General features: G+C 40.4%; 1 protein-coding gene across 1 annotated transcript; it reads left to right on the top strand.

Moving 5' to 3' along the window:
* Nucleotides 1-2,354: 2,354 nt before the first annotated feature.
* On the top strand, nt 2,355-15,003 carry prlra (prolactin receptor a). The gene is made up of 9 exons (XM_088435938.1): nt 2,355-2,515; nt 6,817-6,900; nt 8,338-8,470; nt 8,900-9,069; nt 10,527-10,693; nt 11,118-11,259; nt 11,420-11,516; nt 11,617-11,686; nt 13,498-15,003. The coding sequence occupies exons 2-9, from the start codon at nt 6,840-6,842 to the stop codon at nt 14,302-14,304; spliced, it is 1,647 nt and encodes a 548-aa protein (XP_088292064.1). The 5' UTR covers nt 2,355-2,515; nt 6,817-6,839; the 3' UTR covers nt 14,305-15,003.
* Nucleotides 15,004-15,778: the final 775 nt, after the last annotated feature.

Raw genomic sequence — 15,778 nt, 5'->3', positions numbered from 1 at the left:
CAACACGACACATAAACGTTGCCGTCAATCGGTCCGGTGAACTTATTTAGCTGTACTGTCTACTGCACACTATTCCCTAAAAAAAACTCTTGTTACGTTAAAAGACATACAGTACTGTGTATACGATATATACATGCTATTGAATGACTCGTGGCTTTCTGTCATCTGCTTTGTCAGTTACTAATTCAGCCACAAGATGTCACTATAGCATCACAAATGTAATACGGCAATTAGTGCAAAATAAGCACTTTTAACATGTAAACCAGTAGCACAAGTGTATACAAAATTTTTGCCATCGCAGATCCCGTTTTTCCCTCAAAGAAAAATAATAAATCAGCTAACATACAATATTCATATTTATTCACACTGTACTGCAGTACTGCGACATAATTAACACCCACTAAACATTAGAAAACATGACAGGGACAGTGAGGAAATGGAATGGAAACTATTGACATCCACCCAGGGCACCATTGGGTCTCTTGCAGTGGCATTCATCCTGCTGTTTACTTTTGCATGGACGGGGGAGCAGATGGCATTATTATATAACACCGCTTCTAAGCACAGCTGACATGGCTGGAAAGCTCCCTCACAGTATACAGTGTATTTATATATAATAACAAAAATTCTATACACAAACAAACATACCATACGACATACATAGTGTGATAGCAACACTATTCATACTCAACATGCTATAAATATCAGCTTTGCAGATGCCACTTCCACTCTGCCAGCGAGGTCTTACACCCAATGATCTCACGGTAGTCAATTAAGGATAAAAAGAAGGCAGCATCTCTTTGACGTGTGGCATTCATTTATTTAAGTGTGTGATTTAATTACAATACTGTGCTTACTTCAAGTTTAGAATGAGCTTTGTGTATGGTGGCATTTATTAGTTTGAGGCAAAGAATCCTTTATGCCTATATTTTATTTATTTTTCTGGATACTATTTGACTTTTTTTTTTTTTTAAACTCTGCCGTAAATGTGAACTGTACAGATGTCACATCTGCTCTGTGGGCTAGCATTGTGTGTTGTGGAAATAGTCAACTGTAAACATACCACACTCCACCTTGAAACACCACATTGGATTTGTATTATCCATCCATTCCGTCCATTTCTATAGCCAATTCTTCTCACTAGGGTCTCTGGCTTGCTGGTGCCTTTCCCAGCTGTCTTCGGGCAGTAGGCAGGGGGACAATTTTGAAATGGTTGCCAACCAATTGCAGGGAACACAGAGACAAACAACCATTCACACACTCAGAGAATGAAAAAAAAAAACAAAAAAGAGTCATCTTTTTGAGGTATAGTGGCTATTTTCCGAAAGAGAAAATTCCCTAGTAGTCTGTTATGTGCCTGAAACGAACTAGGCAAATGTACTCACCTTGTTATTTATTTATTTACAGTGCATATTAGGTGTCTAGACATCAGGCTTTTATTTTTTTGGTGGGGGCTGAGAGGATCCTTGTACAAATGCATCAAATTTTAGTTATAAGTTTATGAGGTTTAGTTCAGGGCGGCTCAATGGGGCAGTGTATGTTGCACGTCCGCCTCACAGTCACTGGGACCCGAGTTCGAATACACCTGGCTCTGGCTTTCCTTTGTGGAGTTAGCATGTTCTCCCCGAGCCTGCGTGGGTTATCTCTGGGTACTCCGGCTTCCTTGTGTGTGTCATTGTGTGATTGGGTGCGTGAATGGTTGTTCATCTCTGTGTGTCCTGCGATTGGTTGGCAACCAGTTCAGGGTGTCCCCCGCCTACTGCCCGAAGTCCGCTGGGATAGGCACCAGCAAGCCAGCAAGCCAGCAAGCCAGCAACCCTCGTGAGGATAAGCGGCTTCAGAAAATGGATGGATGGAGTTTTAGTTCAGTGATCATTCTGGACACCACTAGTAATTTATCTTTGAACTCTATACACCGTCAAATTTACAAATGCCATGGCCTAATGAAAAAAAAATAAAAAGTTCTTACAGTATTTGTTGTGGCCTTGCTTCCATTTAGCAACCGTGCTATACTGTACAGTGCGTGTTATTCCAGAGACCCAGTTTATTCATTTGTGTCCTTTATGGACATTTGTTTTTGGTTTCTATAGAGGTTTCTTTAGTTTGACTCATTTGAGCTTCACTACATAGTCCGAGAGTGCTCAGCAAAGAACTGTCTCATGGGTGGGTTGCAATGAACTTTGCTGTCTTGCTGAGACAATGGAGACAAACTGTGGACACAAATGAATAGGCTGGGTCACTGGGAAAAATAATTGTTTTAAAAGGTTACTGTTGTTTTTCAGCTCCTCCCGTTGGACCATAAAGGGGTGTGTAAACTGGCCTGTCACATTCTCTTTCTTACCCCTCCCATGCTGAGAGGCGGAGTGATGTTGCGAAGTTTCCTCCCACACCACGGCTGAACCACCCACACAGCTCTGCCAGTAATGTCCGCCTCGCCTTTGGACAGAATTACTTGGAGCAGTGTGGATCGTCACCACCGGCTAACACACTCACACATTCTAACACTGACTGACTGGTAAGTTCATTTTTCATTTTGATTTTGATTTTGATTTATTTACATTTAAAAAAAAAAAAAAAACTACAGATACTGTATTTCATGAGGGGGCTCATACCTGACTGGGATAGGTGCATGAATCTATGCATCAACACACTGTACACTGAACTGCAAAAGTGTTAAGTAGCTGTTGAGCTTTTGGGGGGGAATGTAGTAAAAAAAAAAAAAGTATGAGTTTACATGTTTTGAATAAAATATATTACCTGATATGAATTTCAAATAAAATATTGCACATGCATACAACTACTATTAAATATGAATTACAAGTAGAATGCTGGACAAATGAAATATGTAAAAAGATATATAAGTGTGAACTACTATACAAATACAGTACACAAATAAAATATTTCCAAAAATCTTGTCAATCAAATCGTAATTGCAGAAATGCAGTATGCAAATTAAATTTGTATTTATATGAATTGAATGAAAATACATCTAAAATATAATGCAGTTAATATAATTGATTCAAATGGCGAAGGAAACAATTTCAGACTGTGAGCGTTATCTTTTTCCTTTAGTTTGAGTATGCATGTAAGTGGTAAGTATTTACATTTACACAATCTAATAAAACCCAGCACATTTTTTATACACAAAACTCAATTTAATGGTTAGTTAATGTGCCATTATAAAGAAAGTAATTCTACATCTGTTTAGATATCTTTGTAGCTGGTGTTTTACATTTATATTGATATTGACATGTCAACTCAAATGAGCAGCTACAACCAACATGAGAAACGTAGTGCCCAACAAAAAAATTCCCTGACAACGTATTTCAAAAGTGATCATTATTATCTTTAGAAAAAGCTGTATACTCATTGCATATGCTAAGAAGCCTTACAATAGACCCTGTAATGAGATTTCCGTGGGCGAGATCTGCTTTTCCGCTGGGGTTTGCTTGAGTCTGGTTCAAGCAGGTTGATGGCGAGAGGGGTGTCTGCTTTTATAGCAACAAGCCGATCAAGTCAATACTGGATTACAGATTTAGAAACCTTTCCGCCCTTACCGCTTTATATACATGCACTGTTCAGTATAAGGCAGTGGTTCTTAACCTTGTTGGAGGCACCGAACCCCACCAGTTTCATATGCTCATTCACCGAACCCTTCTTTAGTAAAAAATAAAATGTGATTTTTTTTTTACTCGTGCACGAAATGAATTGTGCATTAATATCACCTGGTTCAAATAACAAAACCAACACAGTGCATGGTAGGAAATCTCTGAGTTTTCATGGTACATCTATGGCCAAATATAACACGATGTGTGCCCTGTAATTGTTAATGCACTGTTGCGATACTGACATGTAATTTTGCTTTTATAGCAAATGCATTCTAAAATAATTGTGTGGTGGGGCTTATGCTGCTTTACAATGAATTCTGTTATTCAAAGACAAATCCATTTAGCTGATTCACATCCAGCTTTCGACATTATATATACAGTATATTTTAATATATACACACGCCATTGCTGTCTCGCAAAGTGGCCCTTGTGAGAATAAGCGGCTCCAGATAATGAATAAATAAATAAATGGATGGATGGATGGATGGATGGATGGAGTCATAACTGTGGCTTCACAAGTCTTTAATTGCGCAGGCAAAAGGAAGTCAATTGCAGCACATTTACAGGCAGTGATGTTACAAAAAGGTTTACACTCCATTACATCAATATGTAGTTTGCCCTATTACTAAAAAGTGTCCTGGGCACTTCTGTTCTGTTACATTGTTCTGAGGTGCGGGATTTGAATCTTAACTCCAGCCTTACTGTGTGGAGTTTGTATTTTCTCCCAGTCTGTGAGGTTGTTTGAATAAAATCCACATAAAATCTGATGTGAACAAATCTCTTTTACTGTAAGTGGGGAAATAGTTCATATTGCAATAACTTGGCAACTAAACCTGAACATGGAAATGCCGGTATAGAGTAAAATTGAAGTTGTGTCTCTTTATATTACAGCTCTTACATTTCAGTTGTCAGACAAACAGACTCAGAGACCAGTATCATTTCTATTCTAATTATTCTTTATTTATATACTATTCATTTGTATTTACAGTTTATATCACTACATAAGTCTACATCAATCAGAGCGGTGACAATTTTGTTAGTTTCCCAGTGTAGTATGACAATAAAAGACATTCTATTGTTTTCTATTTTTTTATGTGACTCCAGAGACTTTTGTCGACACGTTGAATGTTCCATTTTATAGCCTTGAATTGTGTTTTGTCATCTTGTAAATTGTGAATTTATTTTTACAACGGATGGTTTACAATAGCAGAAATATACATACTCGAGCTTATTGTATGCTATCCAACCTGACAGATGGCACAGCGCTCTGGTTCCATCAAAAATGTTTTGCGCTAGTTAGTGGGTACTTGATTGGAAAAAAAAAAAAAAAAATCACCCTGTGACCAATAGGCTACAATCACTAAATTGTCGGCTGCTCTATGGGAAAATAATAGGGAGGGAAAAAATTCCCAGCAGATGGCCTGCCTATCGGACAAATCCTTCCTGCTCTGGTGACTTGGAGGGGAACGATGTAACAATGACACTTTTTGCCGGCAGTTTTGAATTACGTGTGACTGATACTACCTTCAAAGATGGAAAGTTGCTGGGCGAGTTCGCCTCTCGAGGGTATTTTATACAGAACAGCAACCTGGACATCGTTTCCAGCCTGTGTTAATGTCACACCTCTTTTGGCTGTGTTTCTGCCTCAAAAGGTAACAAATAGAGGGTGGAGCTTACTGATTTTCGGTGTTGTTCGATTATAAAAGTAGCACGATTAAGAATGTGATAAAAATACGTCCATTACAGCCTGAATGAAAAGTACAGTACAGTAATTTGCACAAGGGCATTACCATGTGCCGTCGTTTACCGTACATTGTTTGGAAATTTACAGTATATTAATTGGTACAATTAGGATGAGACCAATCATGGTGATGGAAATGCCTCAGGGTGAAAATTATTTGTCAGTGGTCTTGCGTTAAACACGCCGCGCCAAGTCTCTTAAAGCATTGACGGGGTTCACGTGTGACAGTATTTTGTGGTGCTCTCCTCCCTTCTCAGCAGCTTATTAGTTAGTGGCGTCTGGTTACGTAAGCAACACTATATACAGCAGGAAGCTAATCCAGTGGCATGACCTTAATGCCAATTATCAGATCATGGTGACGTTTTCGAGGTACCACCATGAAGAGCGTTTTAAGAAGTGGCGCTCCAGGTGAACAACAGGCATCATAGCATGCTACTAGTATAGTCTTGATTACTACTCCTTTCACAGAAAATGGTTGGCATTCATTGCGTTTAAGCACATGTTTTGCCTTGTTGCCAGATGTGCTTCTTCTAGTTAGCGAGATGGCTTACGGGGCAGCTTTCCTAGCCGGGTTCAGAGATGAACAGGGTCACACTGTGTACTATTAGCGATGCTAGGAGCTAGCTGCCGCCCAGTTATGTAATCGCTTATGCCTCATGTGCCAGCTGGTAGAGGTAGACAGAAATGGAGAGGATTGTATTTATTTCATCAGTAATCCTTTGCCTCATGAAGAGAGAAATACAGTCGAGACGATGAAAACGATGTTTTTTAGATTGAGAAAATGACAGTTTGCTCAGCTCTTCATCGCATCTGCAGAGAGAGCAAACCTTTGAGTGATATCAAAGGTTTACAATTGCCTGCACACACCACAAGATGGTGACATAGCACCACTTTTGTCAAAGTGAAGCTCCTCATCTCACTTCAATTTAGCTCCTTGTGAACAGGATTCCACAAAATGGCAGCAAAGCAATACATTCATAACTGTGGTCAAAAGACAAAAAGCGTTGAATATATATGCTCTTCAGTGCACAACACCCCACCCCTTCAGTAGGGGAATATTCAGGTATCCACTGTAGATGAGATGCCAAACAGCCCAATGCAATACAGACAAGCGGGCAGTAGGTGGCAGTAATGTGCATTACTACCTGGTTGCAAACAAGCAATTATTCTTATTAAAATGTTGATTCGATTTTACCTGTCGCTTTGTCCCTCAAGAAAAACCTTTCTTTGAATATTCTGACTGCTGTAAAAAAATACTTTATTCTGGTGGTATGAATACTTTTGCTTTTGAATGTTATGACTTTAATTCGATTGTCACCCCCCTCTCTTATGCCTATTCTGAGGTTTTCATCAAATGTTGACTTGTTTTCTCATAATGTTTTAAGCAGGATTGAGGAACACATCTTTGCCGTGCAGTACATCTCATCTCCCGTCATTCTTTGTTGATCTTTTCTGTCCATCCTGCAGCCCTTCAAGTGTGTGGTGCCGCGATGAGGAATGTCCTGAAATTGACCTGGCTGCTGTTGCTGGTCATCACACCACATGCTCAAGGTACATTCTCAAAGGTTGTGTCCACAGCCAGTCAGCTTGCTTCCTATGTGGAAGTATTTGTCTAAAATTGAGACCAGTCATTTGGTAGTTTGCAGAATATGTGAGTACTAGGAACACCCTTCTGAAAAGACATCTGCTTATGTTCGCTGACGGCAAGCCTAAATTCTTAGGTCATTGGGTCTCAACCTTTTTTCAATGATGCACCCCCTGTGAAATATTTTTTTCAGCTAAGTACCATCCAACCAACACAAGGGATAACCAACACAAGATAACCAACACAAGAGAGGCATACAATGTTGTGCAAAGGAGCCACTGTAAAACAGTTTAGCAATGTTTCATTGCCTTTCAATTCATTTGCTTTTCATTTGAAAAGAAAAATAACGGTTCCAATTGTTGCATTATAAGGAGGCATAGCATGAAATGTCAACTTTTTTGACTTTTTAATCATGTTTAAATGTAGAATTCTTACCCCAAACTCTCCCTAAGTATCATTTTCTATCATTGGTGCAATCCTAAGCATCCCTTGCTTTATTTTTTGCCCTAAGTCAGACAAGTAAACAGCAACGTTTCACTTATTAGCTACAACGTTTTCATGTAGAAAATACTGGTGGTGAAAATGTGTGATAGGGAGCGCACAGCTGGACAATCAACGTCAGTCAGCACACCTGCGAACAGAACCATTATTATAAATACTGGGTTCCCAGGGCGATTGATTTGATAGGAGGAATGTATGTTAGTGAAAGCGATGTATGGACGCTGTTTTGCATTTTAGTGTCAGTAAAACGTCTGTGTATGGCCCTATTATTCACGCTGTTGGAACAGTCTCCATGAGCCACGAGCCTTGTGAGCATGACTGGTCGAGATGATGGATAGATGCATGTTTTGTGGCCCGCCGGCATTGAACGACGTCATGAAGGGGGTGAGGAAGCCACACGGTGAGAGGTGCGGTCTCTGCAAACAAGGCGTTTTACTTCCTGGTTAAATAAACTGGTACCACTAAATTTCAATAAGAAATTGAATCGCCAATGAGCCATAAGTATTCACATGCACGTACTGTATTACACTCTGGAAAGTATAAAATATCATGTTATGGGCCCATTTACTGATTCATGAATAAACCCGGTTAAAATCTCACATATTCCCTGAAATGACCATTTGGGAACCGCTGCATTTAGACATTGATTTCAACAGTGTAATAGGGACATGGCAGACAATACATGGTACTATAGTGTCTGCAAGGTCGTGAAGGTAATTGGATAAACAAGTTTTGATTTGGTGCTGAGGTAATAAGTTGTTCAACTGCTAGTATGTCATCTCCTGTATCAAAATGTGTAGTTACATCCAAAAATGTGACACAGACATCGGTATGACCCTTGATCACAAAAAAGGGCCCATAGGTCATGCTGATCTAAAGCTTCCTCCATATCTGCATCTAAGGTGTCAGTCTGCCAGGGAAGCCCACACTGACAAGCTGTCGCTCCCCCGAAAAAGAGACCTTCACCTGCTGGTGGCAGCCTGGTTCCGATGGAGGACTACCTACCACGCACGCGCTGTACTACCGCAAAGAAAGGTCGTCAGTACTCCCTTTTTTCTTTGGTTTCTATCTCACCTCCTCACATTCAGTAAACGGAAACGTATCGCATTGTCCGCTGTGGTTATCTGCTTGGTGGCTCGCAGACAGCCGTAAGAGGATAAAGATTACACAGAGCTACGCGGCATAGATTTTAGCATCCACAAAGCAAGACAAGATTATTCTACTCCAAAGCTGGGCAACCTGCATGAAAGTCCATCTGCGTCGAAGTCTATTCTCTGCATTTTCTCAAACATCAGCCTAATTTTGAAATTGGTTAATTGTGCTGTGCTTATTTGCCCATTCTCGTGGACTGTCATGCTTACGCAAACACCGCCAGTCATTACTTATTCGAATTTATTTTCTAAGCACGATAATGGCACTTCTCCCACCCACTCTTGACTTGCGCTCCCCCTCTTCTACCTCCAGCTCTGACGTCGTGTACGAGTGCCCTGACTACTTCACGGGCGGGGAGAACTCATGTTTCTTCAACAAGAACAATACATCAATCTGGGTCAATTACAACATCACTGTGGTGGCCACCAACCTACTAGGCAGGACCTTTTCCGACCCCGTGGACGTAGATGTGGTCTATATTGGTAAGTGTTTGACTTCTTCTCTGGGTAGTAGTTTTTTAAACTCATATTTCATCCATATGTTTTAGGAAAAAGAATCACTTTGGAGTTTGAACTAGTGACGTGACGAAATGTGCTGAGGTCCCGAGGCCTGTGTCGAGTAATGGGAGAAGCGTGTCCAACAAAGCGCGTGTCGACGAGCGCTTCGTATGAGCAAGATCAGAAAATGATCAATTGAGACGCCTCGTTGGCCAGCTAGACCATGTGACTGCTTCGGGAAGTGCTTCGATGGTTAGGCGGGCAAAGCTAATATAATATACACAATAGCGATCAGCTGTCATCTCACATTTTGTGAATTTTTTACTAGCAGACAGAGAAAAAATATATACATCCTCACCCCAGGTTCATCTTTGCCTTCCAAAAGAATATTTTCTAAAGCTGTTGAAATACTTTCCGGAAAAAGAAACCGTTTAAAGCCAATTATGGTGGAAAATCTATTATTTTCCCCCCAAAAAATAACAAATTATCTTCATAGGACTTGCTGTATTTTGTTCATACAAGCACATTTATGTAACTTTCCTAAACAGCTGCAGAATTCTCAACATTTGTTAAACTCTTAGGCCTCTGTACCACTTGATTACGCCATAGAACGAATGAGGCTTTGAACCCTATTCAAACCAATTGATTGGTTCAAAAATCTGCATTTGACCATCAAGATTTTGAACTTCCATCATGGAAACCAGCATCCTCGCAATAAAACATCACTTTACCGCCATCTTGAGGCAAATTTGTGCCAAGATGTATTTTTTTGTGTGTGTGTTATTGATATTTTATGTTTTTTGTTAAACTTTTTGAGGACCTGATCTGTGAGACTAGATGAGCAGATATCTCACATTTTATGCAGAATATCTTCAACAAATCATGACGTTATGACATTTAATGCAAAATCAGTTCTAGCATTATGATCGAGTGCCAATCGATCAATGACATAATTGAAAATTAGATTTTACAGCTAAAACCATCTCGCTCGCCACAAGGGTGTTGTTTGCTGCCATCATTATTAATCCAAAGTTTTTCTGTGCATTCAGTAAGATTTTATTCCCTCTAGTATTGTTAATTTATTGAATGTTAAGCAGCATTTTGGTGAGATTTTTTTTCGGGTTTAAGGTTTGTCATTTGATCCCAATGCATTGCAATGGGCATAGGTTATATACATATTCTAAATATTTGTGGGTTGGACAAGTCTCAGGCGTCAGATTCATTAATTCATTGTTTCTTAAAAACAAACAAGCAAGGATGACCTTTGAAAAAACAATCGCATGTTAAAATGCAATCACAGTTTTGAAGAAAGAACTTGTCATTAGATTCCTTTTTAAAATCATTCACAACTACAGTGCATAATCACTACTTTTTTATATGACCAAAAACACCTGTGTAAAGTATTTTAAATATAATACCATGGTTGCGCTTTTCCTGTGCAGTCCAGCCCAACCCTCCTGAGAACGTGACCCTTAGTGTCATGGAGGACAAAGGCTGGCCCTTCCTGCGAGTGGTGTGGGCGCCGCCGCGCAAGGCCGACACTCGCTCCGGCTGGATCACACTCATCTATGAGCTTCGCATCCGGTTGGAGGGAGAAAACGAGTGGGAGGTACATACAAGTAACATTTTGTTCACGTTATTGCCACTCCGAGGGGAGTCTCCAAGGCAGCGGCCAGTGGGTGAAACCTGAGCTTCAACGCCTTAGTCCGTGTGCCAGCTGGTCCCTCGGATTAGAACACTGTTTAAAATCCCTGCTTTGTGTTCAATGTGTTTTACGTCAGATCTTTACCACCGCCTAGCCCAAACGCACAAAATGCGAGTGCTATTGTTTTTAGTGTTACAATATGTTCTATGCTCCTCCACATAGCATGAACATGGCTTTCTGAATAATATTGCATTTGTGATGTACAAATTTAGCAGCAAAGCCATTTTGCCACATGCTGATCAAAAACAGCTTTTCGCTGATTGCTAGTTGTAGATATGTGGGCATTTTGTGACCGTTGAAATTCAGAAGCTGAATTGTGTGTGTTCAGACTCATGTGGCCGGCCAGCAGAAGATGTTCAACATTTTCAGCCTGCGCTCCGGCGGCTTGTACCTCATTCAGGTGCGCTGCAAGCCCGACCACGGCTTTTGGAGCAACTGGAGCTCTGTGTCCCAAATCCGGTTCCCTGACTGTAAGTCATCACAAACACACAGACAACAGCAATCAATTTTTTTTTCTAACCTGGATTTAATGTGTAATCTAACGTAGTGTCCAACAATGAGAACAATTCAATAAGAGACAGGAGATTGGTGTGTGTGTGTTTGACGTTGTTTTTTGAAATGTACATACAGATTTTAATCGGGAAAAGTCAGCGTGGGTTGTCATAACAGCTGTCTGTGCCTTCATCTTCATCATCATCACATGGTTTCTGCACATGAATAGTCGCAGGTAAAAAAAAAAAAAAAATGTTAACAACAGAAGTGACATTTTAGCCTTGGTTTCGATTTCTTTCGGTAATTCTGATGTTCCTCTGTTTTTATCTGGGAAGCTTGAAACACTACCTCCTACCACCGATCCCAGGCCCTAAAATAAAAGGATTCGATAACCAGCTTCTAAAGGTAATAACCTCTTATTTCTTTTAGTATAATACATGTTACGCAAAGATCCTAAAGGGTACACTTTGATTAAATGCCGATGCCTTTTAAAATATGGACACAGAGAAGAGTTACACAGAGAAATGCAGTTTTGAAATAGCAGTGACATAGGAGCTATCCTGCCTCTGATACAGCTATGATATGACCTTCATGGATGGAAAATAACCGGTTTTACATAACATAGTTATGCCGTAGTAAGGTCCACTAGCTTAATGTTAACGCATATAGGAAATATCAAAGATGGGCTTCAGAAAAGCACATTTTTTTCCTTTAAACAGCGGATATTTGATCATAAAGAATCTTAACACACTTTGACAATGTACTTCTCTCAAGCATATATTCTTATATCATCATTCTATATCATCCGCATGTACACTTGAAGCAGTCACTCATTCTGCTCATGATTTTCAAACTGTTTAACTGTTTTGCATATTATTTGATTGTGTTGTAACTGGATGTTTTGGCATTTTTTTTTTTTGGTGGTGAGAACAGATTAACTGTTTAATGGCAGTCTAATGCGGTGCGCCGCGACAAGCGTTTTTTCTTCAACTATGTTTTTATCAGAGGGACAACCTGGCCAGCTGTGATCGCAGTATCAAGTTGATCAAGTACTTTAAAGAAAGAATGTGGCCGTTCAATTGTAGTGATAACGCCTTTGGACAAGGTCAGCTTTATTCATCCAGCCGCTTATCCACATTAGGGTTGCTGTCTTGCTGGTGAAGATGGCAGCCGTCTCCAAGCAATAGGCGGGGGACGACCTGAACTGTTTGCCAGCCAATTGCTAGGCACATAGGAACAAACAAGCATTCACGCACCCAATCACACCTAAGGACAATTTAGGGTGTCCAATACACTTGCCATGCATGTTTTTGGAATGTGGGAGGAAGGCGGAGTGCCCGGAAGGAAACCATGCTGGCTGGGGGAGAACATGCAAACTTCACACATGAGGATCGGAGCGAGCTGGAATTGAACTTGGGACTCTGAAATGTGAGACAGACGCGTTAACCACTCTTCCACCGTACCACCCAGATGTAAAATGAAAGGAGGCGGAGACAAAAAGTTGAGGTGCACATGGTGGAAGAATTTGACACTTATAAGCTGTTTATGCATTTCTGGATGAAAATATAATAGTATTGTCCAAAGGAAAAAAGACTCCTGACGACTGTAACTCCAAGGTTGATGCCAAGGTTTGAAGCTTTGATGTGGCAGCTTGAGTTTCATAATTTGTAAATTTTCATTTGCAGGAGTTCTGGCTGAAACCAACTGATTTTATACCGCAGTTTACAAAAGACGATTCCCGATGAAATACCAATTTGATAGTTTCTGTGTTTACATATACTGTAGTTCTAAACTACAAGTCTCTGTGGGCTTGAAAGATCTGTCAGATTGCTCAATATCAGAGGGCACCCTGAGGAATGTTTTCTCAAAACAATTGGCATTCAAAGAGCGATTTGCATTTCTATTCGGTAAATTAAGAACAGATGAGATGCTTTGTGTTTTTTTTTCCTTCATTTGTACTCATGGAACAAATGATCTCAATATGCGACTCTAATGATCTAATGCTCGAGTAGTCATGCTGAAGTGAGTTGAGAGAGCTTCATTCGAGCATTTAGTCTCAGATTTTCTCTGCATATGGAAATGTGGTACACCAAAAGTTGAGAAACTGGCCATTTGACTTTGTCCCCAATTGTCTAGTTTTTTTATGCTGAAGTAAATATGAAAAAAAAGGAAATTGACAACTTTTGCATAACCAATAAACGGTTCTTCCCATGCAGAAAGGCAAGTCAGAGGAAATCTTCAGCTCGCTGATGATGTCCAACTTTCCCCCGATGTCATCATCACCCAACAGCGAGGATCTGCTGGTGGAGTACATAGAGGTGTACATCCCGGAGGAGCGGGAGGCCATTTTGGAGACGAGCAAAGGCCTGGACGGCGGCGGCTTCAAATTGGAGAGCTCGACATCCGACAGTGACTCGGGCCGGGGTAGCTGCGACAGTCACACCCTGCTGATGGACAAGTTTGGCCGACCCAAAGAGCAAGAAGGCAGCACGGCGGAGCAGTCCGAACAGGAAGACTGGGCGGATACCGGGGTCGACACCGGAGGTAGAACGTCGCCCGCGTTTACCGGCCCGCCTGACCGACCTCGACACAAACTCTCCGACGGCCTCGCTCGGCTTCTGGCTCCCTCGGAGGGGCGGGTGTGCAAGCAAATCAAGGCCCGCAGCGAAATCAATATTTCCGCGTCCGGTCACAAACAGTCCCCCGCTCGCTGGTCAGTGGAGTACGTGGGCGTGCAGACAGTGGTGGATGACGATGTGATCGTCCTCAGGCCGTGGAGTGGTGGGGAGGCATCCCCCTCGCAGCCCTCCTTCCAGGAGCGGGACTACAGCCTCGTGAAGCGGGTGGGCAGCGATGACACACTGCTACTGCTCCAGAAGGTATCGGAGGGAACGGTGGACGGGCGAGAGGCCGGGATGATTTTTGCCGAAGTGAGCCAGAAAAGTGCCAACCGTATGCACGCCACCATGCCAACAAGCGGTTACGTAGACACGGCCGCACTTTTTCCATTGACAACAAACTGACAACTTTATACATGTGAAATTGTCTTTTGTTTTTATTTATTTATATTTTTTACTAAATGGACAAAACCGCTCATGTAAAAATACAAAAACGAGACTTCGTGTGTTGCTGCGATTTTTCCAGCAAACTGAAATTGTGATTTATTTTTCCTTTATTTTTCTTTTTTTTTTTTCATTTTTGAATAAAAAATAATGACAAAAAGACATATAATATTTCTCTAAAACAAGCCTTTACTCACTTAGAAGTATGATTTTTGTCCCACAAAGAAAGTACTCATGTGGAATTTTGACTGACTTTTGATTTTATGCATCCTGTATGACCTGAAAAAGGATGATACATGCTGTGTATATAGTCTAGGATTGAGTCGTAGTTTTTACTACAGCCACAAAAAAAATGTCCTCACAAAAAAGACTTTATTAATGGAACATGGTCTTTTTCACTCCAAAAAGCAAGACTTGACACATGTACCAAATCAGATGAAATACTTTTTATTTACAAAAAACGTTTAAGTCCTTGTACAGTAAATTGAGATTTTATATATATGTATGTGTGTGTGTGAATATATGTGTGTGTGTGTGTGTGCGTATAATTATGTTTTTTTTTTTATTTGCTAAAAATGTGCAAAGACTGGGAACAATATTATAGTAAAGAATAAATAAATAATAATGTTATAGTGCTACAGTGGGTGTGGCTAAAAATAAGCCCAGTGACGCATTTGGTCTTTCTTGCTCAAATTGTTGATCCTCCAGCACTATCTAAGTTGGAAGCTGTACGTTTTCATTCTATCAGTGGCTGTCCAGTCATTTAGAGTTCCTTAATTTTTATTACAAGGTCAATTCATACCATTTGCACAGGTGTAAAACGCAAGGCTCAGGGGCCAAATTCATTCATTTTATGTTGACACGCGAAATGCTAATTATGACTTCAAAGTTCTGACTAAAGTATCAAATTTGCAAGTTTTCTTCAATTTTAAAAAAGTTTGGGGGGAAGCAACAAGCATTTTTTTTTGTTACCAATCCCTCTTTGGAACTGTTTTTACTGGTCTCTGATCTCAAAACTAGGTAAATGTGTGACAATCAATTTTGAAATTGATTTGACTTCACAATCATAATTCACGCACCTAATCACACCAAAGGACAGTTTAGTGTGTCCCAATTACATATATTGTTGGGGTTTTTTTGTTTGTTTTTTTTTTTGTGTTTTTTGTTTTTACCTGCCTGAGTGGTCAATAGATAGAAAATAGAAACTCGTAGAATATTTTTCTTCATTGTTTCACTTTGCATTTGATACCGGGAGATCTTTTTTGATTCGATTCTCAATTTCCCAATTATCAATTGCCTATCTTGTAATAGGTATACGGGCCATCTCGTGGCAGAACGAGGTGATACCATAGTCGCATACGCTGGTTTTGTGACATTTCAAAAGGATCAATGAATCAATATCTTGATATGAATTGAAAAATCAAAAGTCTGACAG

This window comes from Hippichthys cyanospilos, chromosome 15 (assembly GCF_059441005.1).
Source record: "Hippichthys cyanospilos isolate Australia breed blue-spotted pipefish chromosome 15, RoL_Hcya_1.0, whole genome shotgun sequence".
NCBI lineage: Eukaryota > Metazoa > Chordata > Actinopteri > Syngnathiformes > Syngnathidae > Hippichthys > Hippichthys cyanospilos.
Note: the sequence above shows the minus strand (reverse complement) of the source record. Positions and strands in the feature narration are given on the sequence as shown.

What these genes read in the sequence shown, in the direction of transcription:
- prlra (XM_088435938.1), top strand. Translation starts at nt 6,840, where the DNA reads ATGAGGAATGTCCTGAAATTGACCTGGCTGCTGTTGCTGGTCATCACA. An exon ending in CGTAGATGTGGTCTATATTG is followed by an intron (nt 9,070 to 10,526) that starts GTAAGTGTTTGA and finishes TTTCCTGTGCAG; the next exon opens with TCCAGCCCAACCCTCCTGAG. An exon ending in TCGATAACCAGCTTCTAAAG is followed by an intron (nt 11,687 to 13,497) that starts GTAATAACCTCT and finishes CTTCCCATGCAG; the next exon opens with AAAGGCAAGTCAGAGGAAAT.